This window comes from Misgurnus anguillicaudatus, chromosome 20, assembly GCF_027580225.2.
Source record: "Misgurnus anguillicaudatus chromosome 20, ASM2758022v2, whole genome shotgun sequence".
In the NCBI taxonomy this organism is placed as follows: Eukaryota; Metazoa; Chordata; class Actinopteri; order Cypriniformes; family Cobitidae; genus Misgurnus; species Misgurnus anguillicaudatus.
In genome coordinates, this window is record NC_073356.2 from 17,818,808 (window position 1) to 17,841,500 (window position 22,693).

General features: G+C 39.6%; 1 protein-coding gene across 1 annotated transcript in view; it reads right to left on the reverse strand.

Annotated features, from left to right (window-relative positions):
• macf1a (microtubule actin crosslinking factor 1a) overlaps window positions 1-22,693 on the reverse strand; it is a 212,967-nt gene that overhangs the window by 62,312 nt on the left and 127,962 nt on the right. Inside the window, exons 31-51 of the mRNA XM_073858236.1 lie at window positions 21,619-21,702; window positions 21,380-21,487; window positions 21,194-21,292; window positions 20,959-21,078; window positions 20,767-20,858; window positions 19,383-19,518; window positions 9,794-16,930; window positions 9,565-9,720; window positions 9,258-9,473; window positions 9,015-9,182; window positions 8,189-8,479; window positions 6,382-6,531; window positions 5,699-5,932; window positions 5,450-5,620; window positions 4,918-5,259; window positions 3,653-3,844; window positions 3,389-3,565; window positions 3,132-3,246; window positions 2,800-2,999; window positions 2,394-2,711; window positions 2,146-2,312 (exon numbers count right to left, since the gene is read on the reverse strand). Of these exons, the coding sequence (XP_073714337.1) occupies window positions 2,146-2,312; window positions 2,394-2,711; window positions 2,800-2,999; window positions 3,132-3,246; window positions 3,389-3,565; window positions 3,653-3,844; window positions 4,918-5,259; window positions 5,450-5,620; window positions 5,699-5,932; window positions 6,382-6,531; window positions 8,189-8,479; window positions 9,015-9,182; window positions 9,258-9,473; window positions 9,565-9,720; window positions 9,794-16,930; window positions 19,383-19,518; window positions 20,767-20,858; window positions 20,959-21,078; window positions 21,194-21,292; window positions 21,380-21,487; window positions 21,619-21,702 (10,673 nt within the window). The remainder of the gene's footprint in view (window positions 1-2,145; window positions 2,313-2,393; window positions 2,712-2,799; window positions 3,000-3,131; window positions 3,247-3,388; window positions 3,566-3,652; window positions 3,845-4,917; window positions 5,260-5,449; window positions 5,621-5,698; window positions 5,933-6,381; window positions 6,532-8,188; window positions 8,480-9,014; window positions 9,183-9,257; window positions 9,474-9,564; window positions 9,721-9,793; window positions 16,931-19,382; window positions 19,519-20,766; window positions 20,859-20,958; window positions 21,079-21,193; window positions 21,293-21,379; window positions 21,488-21,618; window positions 21,703-22,693) is intronic.

The window sequence follows — 22,693 nt, forward strand, 5'->3', positions numbered from 1 at the left end:
AGAGTTTTATTACGTTTAGTAATGCATTAGAGGAACAAACCCCATGCTTTAAGATATTTGTAATCAAGCAGGAAGCAGTAGCACCATTGACTTCCACAGTAAAAAATATTATGGAATTCAAGTCAGCGTTTGGTTACAAACATTGCTCAAAATATCTTCATTTGTGTAACACAACTCATACAGGTTTGTAAGGTGATGAGTAAATGATGACAGAAATTTCATTTTTGGGTAAACTATCCCTTTTAAATCTGACTTTTGTCATGTTCAAGTGTTATAATTGAGTCCCCAGTGATTCTATCAACCTAGAAAAGGTGAAAAGATCAACCCAATAACTAAGTTTTGGTAAACCATTTTCTGAAAGCATGTGGAAAAAATAACCATTGAAATTTGGCTGCCCTTGTGATGTCAGAAGGGGATAATACCGCCCCTTAATCTGCACTATCCAACCACTGCAATGCCATTTAGTGTAGAGATCAACACATTTGCATTTTAAAGGACACCCAAAACGGCTAATTTTTGCTCAGACCTACAAAATGGCATTTTCAACATGCTATAATAAATGATCTATATATTATGTATCTTGAGCTAGAACTTCACATACGTACTCTGGGGACACCAAAGATTTATTTTACATCTTAAAAAAGTCTCCTTTAAAATATCAAATAATACATATTAATAAATATTAAAATAAGTAATGATATTGATATGAAGTCCTTGACTGTATCCAACGAATAAAAATTAAACCATTTATTTAGGACACATCCCGAAATGCTATCAAAAACAAAAAATAGAAAATGAACAGGAAGTAAACAGATAATAAAATATTTCATTGGTATTTAATTTCGAATGTTTGTTGACATTGCCATAAAAATAAATCTGAAAATAGGTGAAAATTTGATTTTGTTTACAGCTCAAATCTACTGTAATCAAACACAACCAGACATGTTTGGCCAATTATCCCTCCTATTAATAAAGCAACAGAGGAGGTGACTATTTTAAGTCTATTATGATAGATGAAGAGTTTGTGTGAGAGCAGAGCCAGACTCCACTCCAGACTCGTGTGTGGCCAGTACGCCTCTACTATTGTTAGGAGTGGTTAGGGTTGAAGGTCACGTCCTAACATGCTACTGTTTACGTTCAGTTTATATTACAATAATCCCACTAATAAGCATTCCAGGAGATATGTGGAGTCACATGGCAGACTGCTGAATGTTTTTTCTCTGAAATGCCTGCAGCCACTGTGTGCCATCTTAAGAAAGAAATGTGGCAGAATGCTTTCCATTATAAACAAAGTGTCAAATTAGGTTAACATGGTGCTATTTTTATGCCTGAGACATGGTTTTATTAGACTGGCATTTTTGCACATGTCAAAGATCAAGTCAATTAGAGCTGGCACCGCATTACATTTCTGAAACAAACTTAAGCACGTTCAGACATAAACAGTTTTTTAAACTGTGGTTAAAGTACAAATCTTTTACAAACAAAAATCTGGACTAGATTACAAGGGGTCCCATGAGCCATCTTACATTTACATTTATGCGTCAGTATTAGTACACAATGTAACTACAGAAGAGTCAAGTTTTAAATAGAAAGAATGTTGAAAATCTTCGGTCATTTTTCAGGGCGATGCTAATGGTCTAATCAGATTCAATGAATCATGCTAAGCTATGCTAAAAGTGGTACCCCCAGACCTGGAGATCAGCTGAATGGATTCCAAAACGGTAAAAACCAATTGTTTAACTCTAGGGAGAGGGGGAGAATTAGTCTATTTTCAAAAAAAAGTGGAGTGTCCCTTTAAGGCTACTTTAGAAACATGGTAGTGCAAAACGGCGACTTTCCATGTAAGGAGACCCGAGGTGTATGTAGATAAAAAAAGCTCATTCTAAGGTAATAAAAACATTATGATTCATTATGTAAGGTCTTTATACACCACTAGTAATATAGATATAGCATTTTTGTCAGTATATCCTCCTAAAACTGCCATGGACATTATCAATATTTCTAAATTTTTATATTAATGGTTAAACAAAACAGGTTCTTCAGCTCTTGATTATAAAAAGATTTTATTTGGTTTCCTAATATCCTAATATTTGCTTCCTCCCCTGATTTGACCTAAGGTCTGGAGAGAAAAATCATTGCACTCACCTCTCGTTGGCATTGGATTCAAGGCGTGCAAACTCTTCAGAAATCTCTTTGGTTGTGTCTTGAAGGCTTTGGACATTGGCAAAAATCCCAGATTGGCTCAGGTCTGAACCAAGCTCCACAAATGACTTTAACTGACCTGACTCTTGGGCAATTTCTGCTTTCACCTCCTTTAATAGGAAAAGACAATTTATTTCAAAATATGATCAAAATAAAAAACATTTTATATAAGCCTTATAATATTCCCCAACCTCTACAGTCTGTCTATAATCCTCCACACTGCAGTCCGGCTGGCCTACTGGCGTGAGAGCTCTTTCTCGACTCTGCGTGAAGCTACGGAGGTCTGCGCTCTGACGCTCAAAGCTCTCCAACTTGGGCAAAAGCGCCCGTAACTCGGTCTCTCTTTCGGCCTGTTTGGCCTGGGCCTCTGTGTAGCGCTGAGTCAAATCCTGCAGTGCCCCCTGCAGGCCACTTGCAGTTGATGCATCTGCGGACTTCAACAGCTTTGATACGGAGTCGAATGTGGCATCTACGCTGCCCTGCCTCGAAAGCAATTCTTGACGTAGTTTCTGGGGGGTAAAGCGTCATGTGGTTTTGACATTAGAAGATTTGAAACATGTCTGACAAATAAAATAAGACAGAATAATAAGAAAATACCTGATTTTGTGTCAGAGCATCCTGAACTGCTTGAGTTGTAGGCTGGACTGGGGCAGAAGATAAAGGCAGGCCATCCAACCATGCCAAAAGTGCTTTAAGCCCCTCCTGAACACTTACTGACTGGGCAACAGCTGTTTGGAGCTGCTCGGCTCTTAGTGACACAGAATCAGACAGAGTTTCGAATCGCTTCTCCAAAGCATCTAAAACGAGAAAGATTTATACATATAAGGGATGATGTACAGTCAGTCTGACATTAAAATAAATGAATTGGACTTTTACCCTGAATTGGTTTGTTTGCTAAATGAAATTACCTGAAAAAAAGAAAAAATTACCTGTAGTGTTATTTATATCTGCTATTTGAAGAGTAGGGGACTCTTGGCTGTTAACTAGCTCTTTTCCTGCTCTCTTAACCTTTTCTAGTTGTACAGTACGTTCAGCCAACTCATCCTGTAACAGCAGAGAAGAGATTGCATGATTTTTTTATGGTAAGCGCTTGGGTGATAACTGCCATTTGCATTGTTTATCTATCTGGTGGTCAAAACTATAAGCATTGCAAGTTTTCTACTATAATTCTGCAAAATTATCAAACCTGTACGGTACTGAGTGCACGCTGAAGCGCCTGCGTGTCAGCTTGCTCTCCGCTGGACTTAAATATACTCTCATTCTTTTCTTGAGTGCTCAGCCAGGAGCCCAAAGATCCAGCCTCATCTTGGTATTGCTGATATCGGTCCAGGAGACCTGAGAGACGGGTGCCAAGTTCTGAGGACTGAAGAGAGAGTATTTAATATGTCACTCTGCAAACATTGCATCATTATGTAAGATTGACAGAAATCGTTTTTCGTGTTGTACCCACTTTGCTATGTAATGAATTATAGCGCTGGGTGGCATCCTGGAGCTTCTCGCTCACTAGTTGCCTAGCGTCCTCCAGAGCTGGATCAGTACTGCTTTCCCTCTCAAGAGCTCCCTGTACGGAGTCCAAAACCTTCTGGCCAGAGATGGTCACAAAGCGCAGGTCTGCCTTGTGACAGATAACATCCTCTGAAAGCTGTAAAACACAATGAAACAAATGGTCTTTCTCAAATTATAGCACAGACAGAACACATCGGAAGAAAGATGGTTCAAACAGACTTTGTCACCCGCTCCCTCTCCACTTGACATAACTTTATACCGTATTAAAGAGACACTCCACTTTTTTTTGAAAATCTGCTCATTTTCCAGCTCCCCTAAAGTTAAACATTTGATTTTTACCGTTTTGTAATCCATTCAGCTGAACTCCAGATCTGGCTGTACCATTTTTAGCATAGCTTAGCACAATCCATTGAATCTGATTAGACCATCAGCATCGCGCCAAAAAACAACCAAAGAGTTCAGACATCTCTTCCACTCAAAACTTGACTCTTCTGTAGTTACATCGTGTACTAAGACAGACAGAAAATTAAAAGTTGCGATTTTCTAGGCAGATATGTCTAGGAACTATACTCTCGTTCTGGTGTAATAATCAGTGACTTTGCTGCTGTAATATGGCTGCAGCAGGCGTAGTGATATTATGCACTGCCCGAAAATAGTCCTCTTGGTTACTTTCAATAGCAGGGGACTCTTTTCAGGTGCTGCGTAATATCATTATGTAACTACAGGAGAGTCAAGTTTAAAATAGGAAAAATATCGAAACTCTTTGGTTATTTTTTTAGCGTGATGCTAATGGTCTAATCAGATTCAATGGATTATGCTAAGCCATGCTAAATGTGGTACCGCCAGACCCGGAGATCAGCTGAATGGATTCCGAAAAACTGTAAATATCAAATGTTTAACTCTAAGGGAGCTGGAAAATGAGCAAATTTTCAAAAAAAGTGGAGTGTCCCTTTAAAGGTACGTGCAACATGGGACTTTTAAAAGGACTTCTTGACAGAAATGCAATATAATATACAGTACATAACTATATCGCATTTTGTTACTACGTTGTCTCAGACGATGATGTGTTTGTCCTGTGGTGGCTACCATAGCATCACTATGCATTTCGAGAAGGAGGGGTGTGCCTTGGTTGCAATTAACATTCTCATTGCTAAGTGCTGCTAGAAGCATCACACTGAACCTTTAAATACTGTATAAAAAATGTGCTACCTTTTTGTGCTCCTCCATCCTGTCTTTCAGGCCTTTAGCATCAGTTTCACCTTCCCCGAGTGAACGTAGCTCTTGTTCGCTCTGATCTAGCCATGTTCCCAGGTTCCCGTGCTCTTGTACAAACTTGGCAAGCTCATCTCTGAGGGCATCTGCCCGCCTCAGTCTGTCCTGACAGCTCTGAAGCTTCTCCTGATGTTGACTCTGCAGCTGGTCCAGCTTGGCACGCAAGCGTTGCTTTTCCTCCTGTGGCACGCTGGAGTCTGGCTGTTCCAGCAGGGAGCGGACGGATTGGGCCACTTGCTGAAGGTGAGCCTGCTGAGCTTGTAACTGCTGCAGCTCCGTCTGGTGGAACCAACCAAAGACAAAACGTCAATGTGCTGAACTTTGACTTTACAACAGTTTTCTACATGAACTGTTCAGAATTTACATCAAAGCGGACATTCGAACTGGATCAGACCTTCGAATAAGATTATTAAAACTGACTTTTGGACTCTAAAACCATTTAAAACTAGACTAAATTGAATAATCTTACCTGAAGCATTTCACTATGAGAATTAAGGGCATTTTCTGTTGATACAGATGATGAAGAGTCAGTGACGGTCTCTTCAATCGACCTCCTCTTCGACTCGTCCAGTGATGACAATTCTCTGAACAACGTGTCAATTTTTTCTTGTGTTTCCTGCATTTGCTCCTCTGCTTTTGCCTTGTGTCAAAGCAGATGAGAGTTATTGTAAGAATTAAATAATAATGATAAATGAAACACGTAAGGCTAAAAACGTACTCTCTGTGTGTTCTGCTGAAGCGTTGTGACGATGGCATTGTCCACCTGGTCAAGCGAAGAGTGGATGGAGTTTGTAAGTGAATTGTGCTGTTCCTTCATTTGTGAAAGAGCCTCCTGTAGTTTGTTCCTCTCTTCAGGACTCAAACTGTCACCCCGTTCAGCCAGAAACTCTTCCACTGAGCGCATAGTCTCCATTAATGCTTCACTTTTGGCCTGAAGGTCCTTCTCCACCTCCTATAGTTATTTGGTACAGAATGAAATAAACATAAAAATTGAGGGTTTGTATAAAAAACGTTTTATTTTGTGCTACCATACTTAAGTGTAACTACTCATGTAACAACTTCTTTAAATAGGGAAAACATGGAAGTGTTTGGAGGCTTCTAAATTCATCCCTGTTTGGATCCTAAGAAATGAATGGGGCTAGGCTAAATGCTAACACATTCACAAGGCACTGTACAAAGATTAAGTGCACGCATTGAAAAAAAATAGGTATGTATTAATTCATCTAAGTTGAGGTAAGAACATAGTAAAATATTAAAAAACAGTAGTGTGTTCCTTTAAGCCTTGTCTGAGAAACTTGGGGTTAGCGTATTAAAGCCAAGTTTTGCCAAATTAAGAATAACTTAGCACTTTAAAGATTATAGTTTTCAGAAGCAAACATCAGATGTGTTTTTTTCTCTCACCTTGAGCTCTTTTTGCTTCTGTTGTAACGTGCTTACATCATCAGTCTCGGCTCCCCTTCTCTGATTGGCCAGGAGGCTGGCAGCACCAGCCAACCACATTGTAAGATTCTCCAGTTTTTGAGAGCATTCTGCCTTTTGCTGCTCCACAACCTATATCCCATCATTAAGAAAAAAGGTAAGAAAAGCAATAACAACCAAAATATTTCAATTTGCAATTGCTCAATTATAATCATAACTAATTATAATTGACCAAAGCGCCTATCCCGTGATTTCCTTTTAATCCCAACTTTTACAGTACTCATTTCAACTCAGGATTAAACAGCTACTGTACACTGTTGAGCATGATGTGTCCAAAGTCACCACACAACGCATCCAAACACAACACTCTCTCAATAAGCCCGTAGCAAACAAAAGACCTTAGACAAATAACAAAACATCTCAGTTTGATATTTTCCTCTCTTTCTCTATGGAAAACAACAAGCACGCTACACAGTGAGGCTACTTTTAAATCTTTAGTCTTTTCCAAACGTGTCTTCTCTGGCAAATCTGTAAGAGCAATGCAGACAGGTTAATACAAACGTGTTATGGCCACTCACATGCAGTTAGCAAAATCAAGTTTAAAATGCAAGTGGCAACAAAACAGATTATCAGCAATACTGGCACTGCAAAATTAGCCGAACAAACAGAAAATGTTAGATTTTTATGAAAAAAAATGTATGCATGCCATCAGTATTGTGGTCAACTTCTGACATTTTTTTTAGTTAAAGGATTAGTCAATTTTCTTAAAAAATCCAGATAATTTACTCACCACCATGTCATCCAAAATGTTGATGTCTTTCTTTGTTTAGTCGACAAGGATTTTTCTTATTGTAATGGACTTTAACGGACACCAACACTTAACAGTTTAATGCAGTTTAAAATTGCAGTTTCAACGGACTCTAAATGATCCCAAACGAGGCATAAGGGTCTTATCTAGCGAAACGATTGTCATTTTTGGCAAGAAAAAAAAAAATGCACTTTAAACCACAACTTCTCGTCACGTGCCAGCACAACCTCACGTAATACGTCATTACGTCAAGAGGTCACGGAGGATGTATGCGAAACTACGCCCCAGTGTTTACAAGTGTGGAGAAAGAGGTCCATTTCGACGTTGTTGTATGTGGAATGATACTTATAATGTCTTTGTGTCAGTTTATTGTTTAAAATGGTCTGCAAATGTGCGTTTCATATATATAACACGTGACCTTTTGACGTTATTACACAATTACGTGAGGTCGCGTTGGCGGGTCACACGACCGGAGGAAGACGAGAAGGCCCCCTTGTGTACGGTGCATTCCTTCGCAGCCCCCCAAAGAAAATGTATGACAAAAAACAGTTCTAAAACTTTACATTTTAATTAAACAAAACATTAAATTATACAATGTAGTGATGTTGGTTAGTAGCCTAGATCTTTTATTTAGGTTGAATTACACAGAATTCATGATAAATTAATGTATTTTATAAAATTTCATAAAACTGGGGCCCCCCTGTTAAACTGCATTAAAACTGTTAAGTGTTGGGGTCCATTCCAAACCTGGAATGTTTTCCTCAAAAAACATAATTTATTTTCGACTGAACAAAGAAAGACATCAACATTTTGGATGACATGGTGGTGAGTAAATTATCTGGATTTTTTTAAGAAAATGGACTAATCCTTTAATGCAAGTGGCTTGTGAAGCGATTTAGCATGGTCAAAGTTACAAGCAAAAACAAAACAATTTCTGTTCATAATATGACAGCGCAAGCAATTATTCATCTTTTTGCAAACCTCTCTATCTCTTGTAGTTTGTCTTTCTTTCTCCAGTTTCTCTTCATTTTCTTTCTGCTCATTCCTTATTCGTTCCTCTTCTCTCAACAGTTGGGCTGACAGTGCTTCTGCTCTGGCATGAGTGTGACCGACAGCCTGGTGGAAGAGCCTCTGTAACTGCTCCAGGTGTCCAAGAAGATGCCTGCTCTGATCAGGTAACAGATCCTGAGCATGCTCCGAGATAAACACCTGAATATCAAACGCCACAGTGCTGACTTCATTGGATCGGGCTGCTAGAGCATTCTGTAGCTCCTGAAGAGAAAAGAAGTATGTAAAAATGAGCATGACACAAATGGAAAAGCTACATGAAGCAATCAATATACAGTATTATCACTATTTTACAATGTTCAAATTAAGATTATGGGGTCCCCTAGCTAAGACCCACCCACCTGGCCAAGCCCCCCTGTCATTATAGGGTCGCCGTGTTTTCACAAACCCTAACCATTTTTTACCCCTCAAATTAGTGTGAAATAATATTTTAAGAAGAATTTTTTAAAAGCCCTTAACACAATCGGTAAATTAAATTGGAAAAAAACAGCGTGAGGTGCACTTAAGAGTTTACATTTATTTCAGACAAAAATCTTTTGGATTACATTATTGCAAAATTGGGACAGTATCACTTTGTGGCAGTGCAGCACAAGAATTTTAAATTCATGTAGTATTTTAATTTTAATAAAAACCAGGGGACCCTCCTAATTTATATTTTTGTGCTTTATAGGGGGTCATTCAGTACTTATAGAACGTCTGGGACCACCCCAGCCCCTCAATTCAAACACTGCTTTTTTACCTTGCACAACTGTTGCTTTTTCTTGATCTTATCAGAAATGTTTTTATCTCTTGCCTTCTCCTCATCTACCCCTGTTTCTTCCTCCATTTGAGTCTCAGTCTTCTTAAGCCAGCAGAGAATGTTGTCAACTCGTTCTTCCAGAGATCTCAGCCGATTACTTACAGCTTCCTGCAAGAATATCCAAATGATTTAAAGAAAATGATTTGCTACTATCTCAACCTTTCTTATTAGAATTGTTCTTACTTTTTGTGCATCTCGTTGTACTTGCAATCCCTGCAAAGTATTTTGGGAAAGGTCCACAGCTGCACTGTATGTACGAGATAAACTTCGCTCATCTTTCTCCAGGGCTGTAAGCAACTGAGGTGGTACATCCTGAGGGTTAGACTTCAGGAGATGCTTGGCTGCATCAGTTTTTTTGTGCACTTCTGGTTCAAGGTCACTAATTTCCAGACAAAGGGTCTGAAATAAAAACAAAATGAAAAGTACGCCTTGTTGTGCAAGTTTGAAAATTAGTTGAATTTGCAAACTGTCGAAGATAACAAGCATTTACCTCTGTCTGTCTGATAATGTCATCAAGCGCAACAAGACTTCGACCAACAGACTGTTGCTGCTGTTGTTTAAGTCGCACCTCGATGTGTCTCACCATGGAGAGCAGAGCCACAATCTGTTGGTCATGTTCTAAGCACTCTTGGCGAGCAAGTGAGGACTAAAAGAGAAGAAAAAACACTTGTATCCAAAATACAAAAATGGCCAATTAAAATGAAAAACGAACTACATACCTTGCTTGATTTTGTAGAGTCCCTGTTCATTTGTTCAGTTTCCATCTGAATTTCTTCAGGCATCCCTTCCACTAAACCCTCTGTATGCTCTTCTACCTCTTCTCTCCTTGTGGTATCAAACTCTGGGATCTCCTCAACAAGAGAAAGTCTAGATATCTTAGATTCTTGGATGGAAGGCTCATATGTGGTTTCTTTGTCTGGCTGAGGCTCACTGTTTACTTTGTCTATTGGTGTTTTGGTCTCTTGTCCTTTGTGAGAAGCCACCTCACTTAACAAAAACTCTTTAGAGTCCGTTATTGCCAGGATATCAGGGACCCTTTTGTAGTCTATTGATTTTACATCTTCATGACCATCAGATACCAAAATGTTTGATGAAGTCAATTCACCCATTGTGTCTAACAACTTTCCATCTTCTGTATATAACGGCTCAATGGTTTGTTCTTCTGCTTTTCTGCCATTTACTTGCCAATCTAAATTCTGGACTGTAATCAGTTTTTGCTGGTCCACAATCTCATCAGAGGTCTTAGTAGACATATGCTGACTTTCCTTATCGTCATTTAATTCTCTGTTTGTATGACTGTCATGTTGCACTTCTTTCTGTTTATCAAGTTGTGCTTCAACTGTGGAACAAGCATGAGACTCAGACAGAGGTAGTAGTTGCTCTGTCATCTTCAGCATTGACCTTTGATCCTTCATCTCTTGCCCGATGTGGTGTAATTTATTATCCTTCTTAATTTTAGGAAGCTTACTGCTTTTCTTTTTTTCAGTGGATTCAGCTTTGGCGGCTACTCGTAGTTCTCCACTGCTGGCCACCTGCCGCATTGCTTCTAGTTCTTCAGCAGCTTGTTTTTCACTGACCCCTCGCTCAAACACCTTCCTAAGAATGCTTTCCTTAGCTTTCATCAAAAGTACTTCTTTCTGTGCCTTCGCCTGGTTGACTTTCTCAAGTTGCCTTTCATTTTCATTTTCATTCGATTGATTGCTTTGAGGTTGGACCTCATGAATCACGGTCTTCTGATCTTTCTCAACATCCTCATCTCTTTCTCTTGCTCCTTCAACTTCAACAACAACCATTTGCTTAGCTTTTTTACCTTTATGTTTCTTCTTCTTTTTCTTCTCTTGTTCATTACCAAGATCCTTAAGGGCGGCTTCTGGTTCCTGCTCAGGTTTTGCTATAGAAGTTGTGGCACTGTGCTGTATTTCAGTCTTTTCTTTGTGGCCTGCATTATACTCCTTATGATCAGAGTGCTTGGAAGTCTCTGTTCCATTAGCAGATCTAGTAATCTTTAAAGCTTTGACTTGAGCATTCTCATCTCTTCCTGGCACAGATGCCATGTTAACACTTGTATGGGTTGTCTCTGACAACTCTTTTTCGGTCACCTTTTCTACTTTATCATCATTTAAGTTCTTTTGACCAGCATCTTTTTCACTATTCTCAGTATTTGTGAGACTCCTCTGTGAAACAATGGTTTGACAGACCTCTTGCGACTTTTCATCACGTTCATTTTCCAATTTAGCTTGCTTACCATTTTTCCCCCTGCCTTTCTTTTTTCCTGTTAGATTAGCAGCTCTTGTTGGAGTGGAAGCACATACATCTAATGTAGTCATCAGGTTGTCCTTGTTTTCCTCTATTTCACACTCTGATTCATGTGCTTTTACTTTGAAACTATGCACTTCTGTTTGCTCTGGGGCTTGTTCCCTCTTGTGCAAGTTATCTGTGTTCTCAGAAATAATGGCTTTTGAGATTGCAATTTCGTTTACTGGCTGCCTCTGGATATCTGAATCTCTTTCTGTTCGCTCTACATATGGGATGTTTTCCTTGTGCAAGTAATCTGTGGTGTCTGACAAATTGGTTGTGGAGACAGCACTTACTGTCTGACTCTGGATCTCTACTTCTGTGGTATGGTCTGGTGAAGGTGATAAGTTATTATTGGCCACCTCTTGCCATTCAATCTCAGAAATCTGTGGAAAATTGTCAGGGCTTGGCTGAATTGATGTGATATCTTCGGATTTAGGGGGCTTTACCTCCTCAATGGCCTGCGTAAGCCTTTTTTCTGCTTTTGAAGCAAATTCAGTCAGGACTTCTATTGATATGTCAGTGCTCTTCTGCACAGTCATTTCATGTAATAAGCTTGCATCAAGACCTTGCTCTTTGTTTTTTAAGTTAGGACTGTGTTCAGAAATGTCAACGCTTGAGGTTACTTCTTTTTTCAGAAGATCAGCAGTTTTAATTTCAGCCTCTGTAAGAGATGGGGTACTCACTACAGGGCTAACCTGATCTGATGCAACCTGAGGAACAGCAGGAAAAGATGTTGCATTTGTTAAAGAGACTGGTTTGCTCGCATCTTCATCTACATAAATCTCTGCAGCCATTTCTCTAGAAATAAGACCACACTGAACTGCCTCAGTAATGCTGCAGACCCTCCGTCCAGTGGCTGGATCAAGCAACCCCCCTTTCGAGACTTGATTTGTTGCAATACATTTAGCCATGGCTTCATCAACAAAGCCTCTATTGACAGCTTCTTGAAGAGGCAAACGCTTTCCACTGTCAATGTCAATGATACCACCTGTATCTGCCTGACTCTGCAGTACTCTGAGTGCAGGTATGGGATCAACTTTTCCTGTCTTTACTGCCTGCGGTAATGTCATCATTTCATTAGTTTGGTTATTTGGAATACCTCTGAATGGTCTTACTTCAAGGAACCTCTGTCCTGTCTCAATGTCAATTTTACCTTGGCTTATCATCTCAGAGTAGGGCACAATACGAGCATTATGAGGGTCCAACAACCCTCTTTTCAGAGTGGGTGAGGTCATAGCTTTGTTTGCGATTTTGTCATCTATAAGGCTTTTGGAAACAGCCTCAGTCAAAGTAAGCCTAGTTTTTGAAGCATTATCATAAATAGAACCTGTAGATGCTTGAAGAAGTGTAGCGTCTGGATTCAAACTAAGCTGCTCTTGGCCCCTGAAAGCTCTTTCAAGTTCCTCTAACTTTGGAGTTATGGTGTGACTGATGAGACCCTGATCTTGTGCATCCACAACATTGAGGCGAACACCAGACCCATGATGTAAAATGCCACCTTCCGCAACCTGTTGGCATAAAATCTGCTGAGCCTCCTCCTCTCTGATTAAACCTGTCTGAAGAGCTTCTTTTAGTGGCACAGCTGTTTTGGTTTTAGGGTCCACCACTCCATTCATCTGAAGTTGTAATGCCAACTTGGTGTGTGTTGCATCTGGATCTGAAAATTTTCCCTGGCATGACTTCTCCAGAGCAAGAAGTTCCTCTTTCCTACTCTCCTCGATCAATCCAAGGCTGGCCGCAAGGGTAACTGATACTTTCTTGTCCCTTCGCAAATCAACTATACCTCCAGACACAACCTGGGCTTCAAGAAGACGAGCTGCTGTATCTGCATCCAAAAGGCCTGCCTCAGCAGCATCCTTTATTGAGCAGAGCCGACCATGCTCCACATCTACTACACCGGCTAAAATCCTTTCTGAACAAAGAACACAAGTCATCAGGTCCTCATCCAACAGGCCTTCTTGCATCACATCTTCAAAACTAAGTGACTTGCAAGCATGAGCATCTAGAAAACCACCAAAAAGTTTGGCTTTTGCTGTAAGCCTAATAGCAGTGTGACCTGGAAGCAAACCCTGCACCACAGCTTCATCCAAAAGAACTTTCTGTCCACCAATAGTAACAAGACCATCTTGTTGCAGTTCCATAGCCATATACTCAAGCTTTTTATCATCACTCAGCTCTACTGATGAAGTCTTCATTTTTGATGGGTCATATTGTCCTAATTTTGCTGTTTCATGGAATGAGGATTCAGAATGACCTGGAAGCAAACCCTGCACCACAGCTTCATCCAAAATAACTTTCTGTCCACAAATAGTTACAAGACCATCTTGTTGCAGTTCCATAGCCATATATTCAAGCTTTTCATCATCACTCGGCTCTACTGATGAAGTCTTCATTTTTGATTGGTCATATTGTCCTAATTTTGCCGTTTCATGAAATGAAGATTGAGAACTGCTTTCACTCATTACAAACACTTTTTGATCAGTCTTCTCCATAACTTTTTCATTTTTGTCTGGTTGTTCCATTTTTAAACTTTCTTTATTTTCAGATTTATTTAGTGTTAATTTTGCTGTTTCATGGAATGAAGATTGAGAACTGCTTTCACCCATTTCAAACACTTTTTGCTCAGTCATCTCCATAACATTTCCACTTTTCTCAAATTGTTTCATTTTTAGACTTTCTTCATTTTTAGGTTTATTAAGTGTGGGTTTGATACTCTGATTTTGATCCTGAGTTCCATTCTCTGACACAGTCTTTAGTAAGGATGAACTTGTATGTGAAGACACTGTAGAAGTTTTACTTGTCTCTGTCAAGGGTGTTCCTTCAATAGACTCAGTATCATAGTCCTTGCAGGAAGTTTTCTTGTGTTCTTCATATTCCCCTACTGACAAAATATCTACATTACATAAATCCTTCTGTGAAGGCTCAATTAAAGCACTGTCTGTGCCTTTTAAGGGTACAAAATCTTTATCTGCTCTTCCTATATTCTCTCTCATATCGGTGTTCTTACAGGGAATTGTATCTTTTATAATCATGGGGACTTCATATTCTGCTGATGACAGAATATTCTCATGCAAAACCTCTTCAACTGTGCCTGTCAACGCTGCAAGATCTACTTCTGCTCTTTCTATAGTCTCTCTCAATTCAATGTTCTTTCTGGGACTTTGATCTTCTTTGTCATAGGGCTCTTTGCTTTCACCTGATGACAGAACTTTCTCTTGCCAGTCCACTTTATCTGAAGGGTCTATAAAAGCACTATCTGTGTTTTCCAAGGGAGGAAGATCTTCATTTGCTCTTTCTACAGTCTCTCTAATCTTTGTGGATATTTCATCTCCTTTATACTGGAGTTTTTCATCATCTTCTGATGACAGAACTTTCTCTTGCCAGTTGTCCTTATGTGAAGGGTCTTTAAAAGCACTGCCTGTGCCTTGCATGTTTGATGTTTGAAAATCTTCCACTGTTTTTTCTTTAGATTTTCCTATAACAGTATTTTTGTTAGACATTTCAGTCTTGGGTTGTTGATACCCTTCTAATGAAACTTTTACTTGGCAAATCTCTTTGCTTGACGTCTCCATAGATGCTATGTTTGTGCCTGCCAAGGGTGCAAGATCATCCTCTGTTTCCTCTGTAATCTCTTCCATATCAGTATCCCTACTGGAAAGTTCCTCCCTTTTATTTTTTTGTTTGTCATGTTCTCCTGATGATAGATCTTTTGCTTGCCACTCTGCTTGATGTGAGGGGTCTCTTAAAGTGACTGTGTCTACAAAGTGTGGAAGAGCTTCCTCTTCTCTTTCTTCCAACTTAATATCAGTGCTTATTTTGGCAATTTCTTGTTTTTTAATCTTGGGTTCTTCATATTTGTTTGATGACAAAACATTTTCTTGCCAGTCCGATTTAGGGGAATGCTCTTCAACGGCTCTATCTGTTCCTATAAAGGGTACAAGATCTTTCTTTACTTTTTCTTCAGTCTCCCCCAAGTCAGTGTTAATCTTGACAACTTTATCTTTTTTAATCGTAGGTTCTTCATTCTCCTCTGTTAACATAGTGTTTTCTTCCATACTGCCCTGAAACATGGTCACAGCTCTGCTGTCTCCTCTTACTCTAATGTTTTCAGAGTTTTCTTGTTGCACTGGTCTTGTCGCAAGGTTTGTAGTTTGAACATTTCTACCCAGCACATCTTCCAATTCTGGTTGTAGCAGGATAAGTCTTTCTCCTGAGTGAGCATTTATGTAGCTGTGGGTCATTAAGTGAGTAAGAAGGTGGTTTTGATCCCCCTCATTTGACCTGCCTTCCTTCGTGATAGAAGACTCATAACGGATGTCTGCATGTGAGGGAGGTGATGATGAAGAGGAGGCAGAGCCCATACACAATCGGTTCATGTAAAAAGAATCAGAACGAGTCAAATGTGGAAGAACATCTGGAAACAGAGTCTGATTTAGGATATCTACTGCCTGTGGCTCAAGTACCTCTTTAGCTTTATCTAGAGGGATCATCTGCCTACTCTCAGGTAGATACAATGCATCAACAGAACAACGTTTGCTCAACACTTTCAGGGCAAGCTCTCTATTGACAACACGCTGCTGAAACGCCTCACTTACAGAGAGCATATTCCCTGATTCTGGCCACAGTATTGCCCTAAAAGATTGGAGAGACTCCAACACACGTAAGGCAATGCGTGGAGAGATAAGGTCTCTTTGTATGGCGTCATCTAACTGTAGACGCTCCCGGCTTACTGGATCTATTATTCCTCCCGCTTGCAACTGCCGTGCAATGAGGGTGCATGCTAAGTCCTGATCTATCAGGCCATGCTGCACAGCCTCATTCACAGTCAATCTGTGTCCTGAGCGGGGGTCAGGGATTCCTCCTGCAAACAACTGAGCCTCAAGAAGTCGAATTGTGACGTGTCTGTCAATGAGCCCTTCTTGAACAGCACAGAATATTCCTACCGTTCTGCCAGAGGATAAACACACAGTTCCACCTGGCTTCTGTTTAACTGGAAGCAACAGCAGACCTGTCTCCTCACTGATAACACAACGCTGCTGAAAGTCAACAAGTCTTAGCTTTTCTGCTGTATTTGGATCAATTAGCTCTCGACGGTTAAGACAGGACTGCAACTTATAGAAAAGAGTGTCGGACAGCAATTCCCTCTGCCTTGCATTATCCAGACTGACAAATTCTCCACAAACCTTAAGACAGCCAGTGCTTGCCTGCAATTCAAGTAAACGGAGTCCCACCAGCTCTGTTATGACACCTTCTTCCATAGCAGCAGCTACTGGTAATACTTGACTCTCAGTAAATTGTGCCTTGTTGGCAAGACACAGTGCAGTTTCCAACTCAACCAGTGACTGGTAGGTGATTTTATCAATCAAACCACTGGAAAGACTCTTGTCTAAAGTGAGTTTATCAGAGGAATCTGGTTGGAATAGACCACCCATGATGAGTTGTGCCTCCAACAGTACATGACAAGTGTCCTGGTCGATGAGGCCACGTTGTGCTGCCTGAAAGACTGGAAAGGTTTCCATGGTTCCAAGGTCAATTACTCCAGTGATGATACCATGGCTCTGTAAAAAGAAATATTTGCATAAATATTGCAATATTAAAAATGATTCTAACTTGACTTTGCGGTGCATCTTTATTGACAGTATAATAATGGCGCTTTTCCATTGCATAGTACCCCACGGTTTGGTTTGGTTTAGTTTGGGTCGGGTCAGCTTACTTTTGGGAGCTTTTCCACTGGGTGCAGTACATAGTACCCGATACTTTTTTAGTACCACCTCGGTTGGGGTTCCAAGCGACCTGAGCTGATACCAAATGTGACGCGAAAACATTGTAGATCACTGATTGGTCTGAGAGAATCGTCACTACCAGCGAGAAAGCTATTTCGCTATTTCGAGCAAACATGTTGTCATCTGTGCTCTGCTATAAGTTCCCAAACTCCCTTTTAGCGATCAAAAACATCCACAGGTTGAGAATCAGGGACACCATACCAGTTTTTTCCAGACTTGCAGTTTGTGGCGGAACATTCGCGACGAGCACGTCAGCATTATATGCTTAAATGCAACTTCAATGAGGCTCAGCAGAGCACCGTCGACTGACGCCACAGGTCGCGTGTTTATACAGAACCTGTCATGTTAGACAGAGGTAGTGATAAACGCAATGTGCAATATCTGTTTGTGGTGGCCAATTTTAATTTTGTGGCAGACTGTGAAATAAATACATGTATGGGAATGTACAGCGACGCTCTCACTTGTCAAATATAAAGACACGCCTATAATCCCTCCCACTCCGAAGTGATACTAAACTCGATGGAAAAGCTAACCATGCCAAAGTGAGGTGAGCTGACCCGACCCAAACTAAACTAAACCGTGGGGTACTATGCAATGGAAAAGCGCCATAAGATGTAAAATAGTGCCCACCACCATAGTAGGAAGAATTTATTAACATGATGCTAAAATAAATTCAGTCAAGTTCAAATGTACAAACAAAAATATTTCTACAAATGCAGTAAAAGTGTTACATGCAAATAAACTATTTGGTGTAATAGTACTGCAGTGTGTAAAGATATCCACAAATGGCTAAATTGGCTAAATTACAGTAAATGGCACAAATGCTAAATTACAGTATAAGCCTAAAGAGGAGAAAAACAACAGATTTAAGATAAAGCTGCTAGGTCAAAAAGCATGCAACATTAAGATAGAAAGCAAGCACTACTTACCGTATGGTGGTCCTTAGACGCACACACACTGACAGGCTGAGGGTTCGACAGATTGACACGCAATAGGGTGAGAAGCCGGATGTTAGCGATCTGCATGCCACACTCCAGTTGCCTGATATGCTGCCCGGGACTGACTAGAGCACTATTTTCATACCACTCTTACCTATTTTTCTGTGCAGTTTTATTGATTGAATACTGTCTTACTAATTAATCAAGAACAGTCCTATATTCTGACTACTTTTGTCTTGCTTAAAATTCCAAGATGATGTTTTAAATTCCCTCCCGGCAGCTGTTAGTGATTTTAAAGCAAAATGCTGATTAAGTTTCACACAGAATTACAATATTACAGACATGGACTTAAAACACACAGCGTCTCACACACACACAGACACACAAACATTTAGCTGTGACCTGGACACACCATGCTCAAACAGTGAGGTGGAGATTTGCATAGCTGGTTTCCTGTGCTCAGTCTACCCCAGTCTTTAGGATCTCTATCTGTTCAATCTGTTTGGTTTTTAAACTTTTACGCATTCAAACACACCATTTTTCACGCAGTAACCACTACACATAATGAAACACAATGATGCCTGTGGCTGCATGTCAACAAAACGTGGATATAATCACGTTAAGGCAAATAATGATGCCTACATTTGCCTTAACAAAATGAAATGAATGTGAATAAAATGGAAACTCTTTAAAGAGAAACCCAACGCTTTGCGCCTAAAAAAAGAAAAACTACAAAGCAAAAGTGGCTTCTATACACACTAAAGTTGCTATACAAGCATTTTTTGAGGGCAAAAGCTGCTACTATTCTACTTTGATGAACTGATGAGTTGCATTTAAGCAAATGTGATTAAAATGACAAAGAAGGATGGTGTGGATGATGACATGACATTAGCTATAGTAAATGGAAATGATTTCACACCATGCTATTAATCTGTTATAACTGGTAAGTAAAATGTCTGTGAGGTCTATGAGGATGGTGATGGATGTTAAACCACACGTGACAGGCAACATAAAAGTGATTCACTCACGCATACACACTGCTGAAGTATTTCTCTTGCAAACTGACCATGACAAAGACCATTATTTAAAGCAAAGGTGTCAAATCTCAGTCTTGCAAGAAGGAGAATGTACATAAGGTCTGCAGTACAACCCCCCCCCCCCAGGACTGGGGTTTGACACCTCATATTCAAAGCAATATATTTCAAAAGCATTGCTTGAAGCATGTCGCCGTTGAAGCTCGCTTTGGCCAAGATAAACGCAGCTGTGACTTCTTGACGGACTAACTGTACCTTGCGTTCCTCCTCTTTAGCCAGCTGTTGCTCCAGTTGTTGTAACTGGGCAGCCGAGCTGTCACACAGTCGACTGTATGTGTCTGTGAGTTCATCCAGTTGGGAGGTCACCTGTGCCCGCTCTTCTGCAGACAGCCTGAGGACACAAGGGCTGCATTAATAACTATACCGTATGTTCATGCTTATTTAACATTTATTGGGCATTATAGGTGGATGGGGTTTTCAAACTGTGGTATGATCATGAATAATTAATCATTAATAAATTGTTTTAAAAGGATTATTAAAACATAGTAACATTAAATTTGATTTCCCATGTTTTCAATGATAGCATTGCTATATAAACAAGTTAATTTGTGAATAATAACAGCTGCAATATTAATAATACATTATTTTTATTTAAAAATACTTTCATTCAAAGTTTGTCCATTGAATATAAAGAGAGGACTCGCCTCCCTATTCTATTCTAGTATAGACAGTTTCATCGGACGCACGTGCGCTGACGCAATACACGTCTGGATACGAATTTAACTTCCGATTTCGTTTTTTTAATGGTCTGACTAGTTGCTAAACTGATCTCTTGAACAAATGCCTCATCGAAAATAACAAATGTTTTGGTTTCCTAGGTAATCTATGTGTTGTTTTTTTGCTTGTTATATAAATAAACTACGTTTAAAGAACTTTGTTGTTATTTATCCTTAGCAGAGTTTACAGGAAGTTACGTGCGGGCCACGACAGACGCTTGTTTATGTTGTTACTGCTGAAACCGTCTATAGCCATAAATAAATAAATTTAATTAATATGTAATAGATATTTATATGTATGTTATACTATCTTTCTTATATACTGTAGTTAAATCTTCTTCTCAATTAATATAATGGATATAATAAATATTAACATGTATGTTGTATTAGTTATCTTATATAATTAAATCATCGTTTAAGGGCCATTTCAACATGTCAAGTTTAATATGATATCTATTTCATCAAATTAATTGATTTAATGCCCCATAGTCTCGAAAAAATACATACTTTATAAGTGTATTACAAACTTTTATGCTGACAATAAAATTTGCAATAATGCCATGTATTTTATTCTTTATGTTTGGTATATATTTGATAAGTTTCCTATGATTTTCTTTTATTTTCTTGTATAGTTGCTTTGAAACTGCAACATTGTAAAAAATCAATATATAAATAAAAATTAATTAAACTACATGGAGACTTTTGTGTGCAGCTTTGTTTTGAAAAAAAAAAGACTACCCTATTGCCTTCTGAAAAGTGGTATCTACATACATAGACATCTAAACATACATAGATGGCTTGCCTTGATCAAATGTAGTATCAAAGATTGAAGGTCATTGTGTACTGAAGGTAGTAAGACTTACTTGCTGGCCTGTTTTGACATCAGGAAGACTTGTGTGCTCCTTATTGCTTCAGCAACCTCTTCTTTTTTACCTGCCAACTGCTCACTTATGGCCTACAATTGAGACGGATGTTTTCAATGCTATCTAACAAATACAAACGACTATACTACTGTCTAGATAGTACCAAAAAATACTTTGGTACTCTAACTTTACCTGCTGTGCAGCAAGTGATGGCTCTGCAGATCTGCCAGCACGATCCTGCAGACCTTTCGTCCAGCCAAGCAGCTCTGAGACCTGCCCGACCCGTGCCTGCTTCTCCTCTTCTACCTCTTTCTGTACCACAAGAGGGAAGCATTTATATGAATTGAATGACCACTGTCATTTAAAAAAAGCATACTTCAAGAACAAAAGTAGATTGCTTAAAAATGTCTGGTAAGTGGTAACACACCTCTTCCTCCTCCAGTCGGCGTAGTGCATCGCTAATGTACTTTACATGTTGTGTTGTCAGGGTCACTAGAGCTGTGTATCGTGTGCGTAGATCCATAAACTGAAAAGCAATGGAAAATTTTGATTATCTACGCTTAGTAACACATTTAAGTATATTCAGTATCAGCCTGGTTTCTTCTTTTATTACCTCTTGAGTGATCACATCTGATGAGGAGTGCATCCTTCTCCTTTTCACAGGGGATTTCTGGGTCGATTCTACAAAAGCTCTAAACGTCATAAGCTGAAGTTCATAGTCCTAATTCAGACAGGGAGACAGTGTGTAAACACAAGTATAGGGCAACTGTTTAAACACTGTCAGTTTGTATCCCTGATGGATGACAGATTGACAGTAACCAGTAGCAGTAGACTCTTCACAGAGTGTTTTACCTTAACAGCAGAGCAGTAATGTTTAGATTGTGTCTGGCACTCATCCAGTTTGGTCTGGTTCTGTTCAATCTCAGCCACCAAGGCCTGCAGAAAAACAGATGAATCATTGTAGTTGAAAATAGTTGATTATTGTTTCTGTCTGTCTGTCTATCTCTATCCATCTATCTCTCCAGCCATCCATCCATCCACCCATCTATCCATATATTCATCCATCTATTTATCTATCATCTACTGTATGTGTGTGTGTGTGTGTCTGTCTGTCTGTCTGTCTGTCTTTCTATCATCTACTGTATCTGTCTGTCTGTCTGTCTGTCTGTCTGTCTATCATCTACTGTATCTGTCTGTCTGTATATCTATCATGTACTGTGTCTGCCTGTCTGTCTATCATCTACTGCAGTGGTTCCCAAACTTTTTCAGGGTGCAGCCCCCCTTGTGTATGGTGCATTCCTTTGCGGCCCCCCAAAGAAAATTTGTGACAAAAAACTGTTCTAAACTCAACATTTTACTAAAACACATATTAAATTATACAAAAAAAGTAGTGCTTTTGGTTAGTAGCCTTATTTTATGTTTAATTACACAGAATTCATAATCAATTCATGTATTTCACAAAATGTCATAAAACTGGGGGCCCCCTGGCACCATCTCGCAGGCCCCCCTGGGGGCCCCGCCCCCCAGTTTGAAAACCCCTGATCTACTGTATCTGTCTGTCTGTTTATCATCTACTTTATCTATCTGTCTGTCTATCATCTACTGTATCTGTCTGTCTGTCTATCTATCATGTACTGTATGTATGTGTCTGTCTGTCTGTCTGTCTATTATCTACTGTATCTGTCTGTCTGTCTATCTATCATGTACTGTATGTATCTGTCTGTCTGTCTGTCTATCATCTACTGTATATATCTGTCTGTCTGTCTGTATGTCTGTCTATCATGTACTGTATGTGTCTGTCTGTCATGTACTGGATCTGTCTGTCTGTCTGTCTGTCTGTCTATCATGTACTGTATCTGTCTGCCATGTACTGTATCTGTCTGTCTGTCTATCATCTACTGTATCTGTCTGTCTGTATATCTATCAT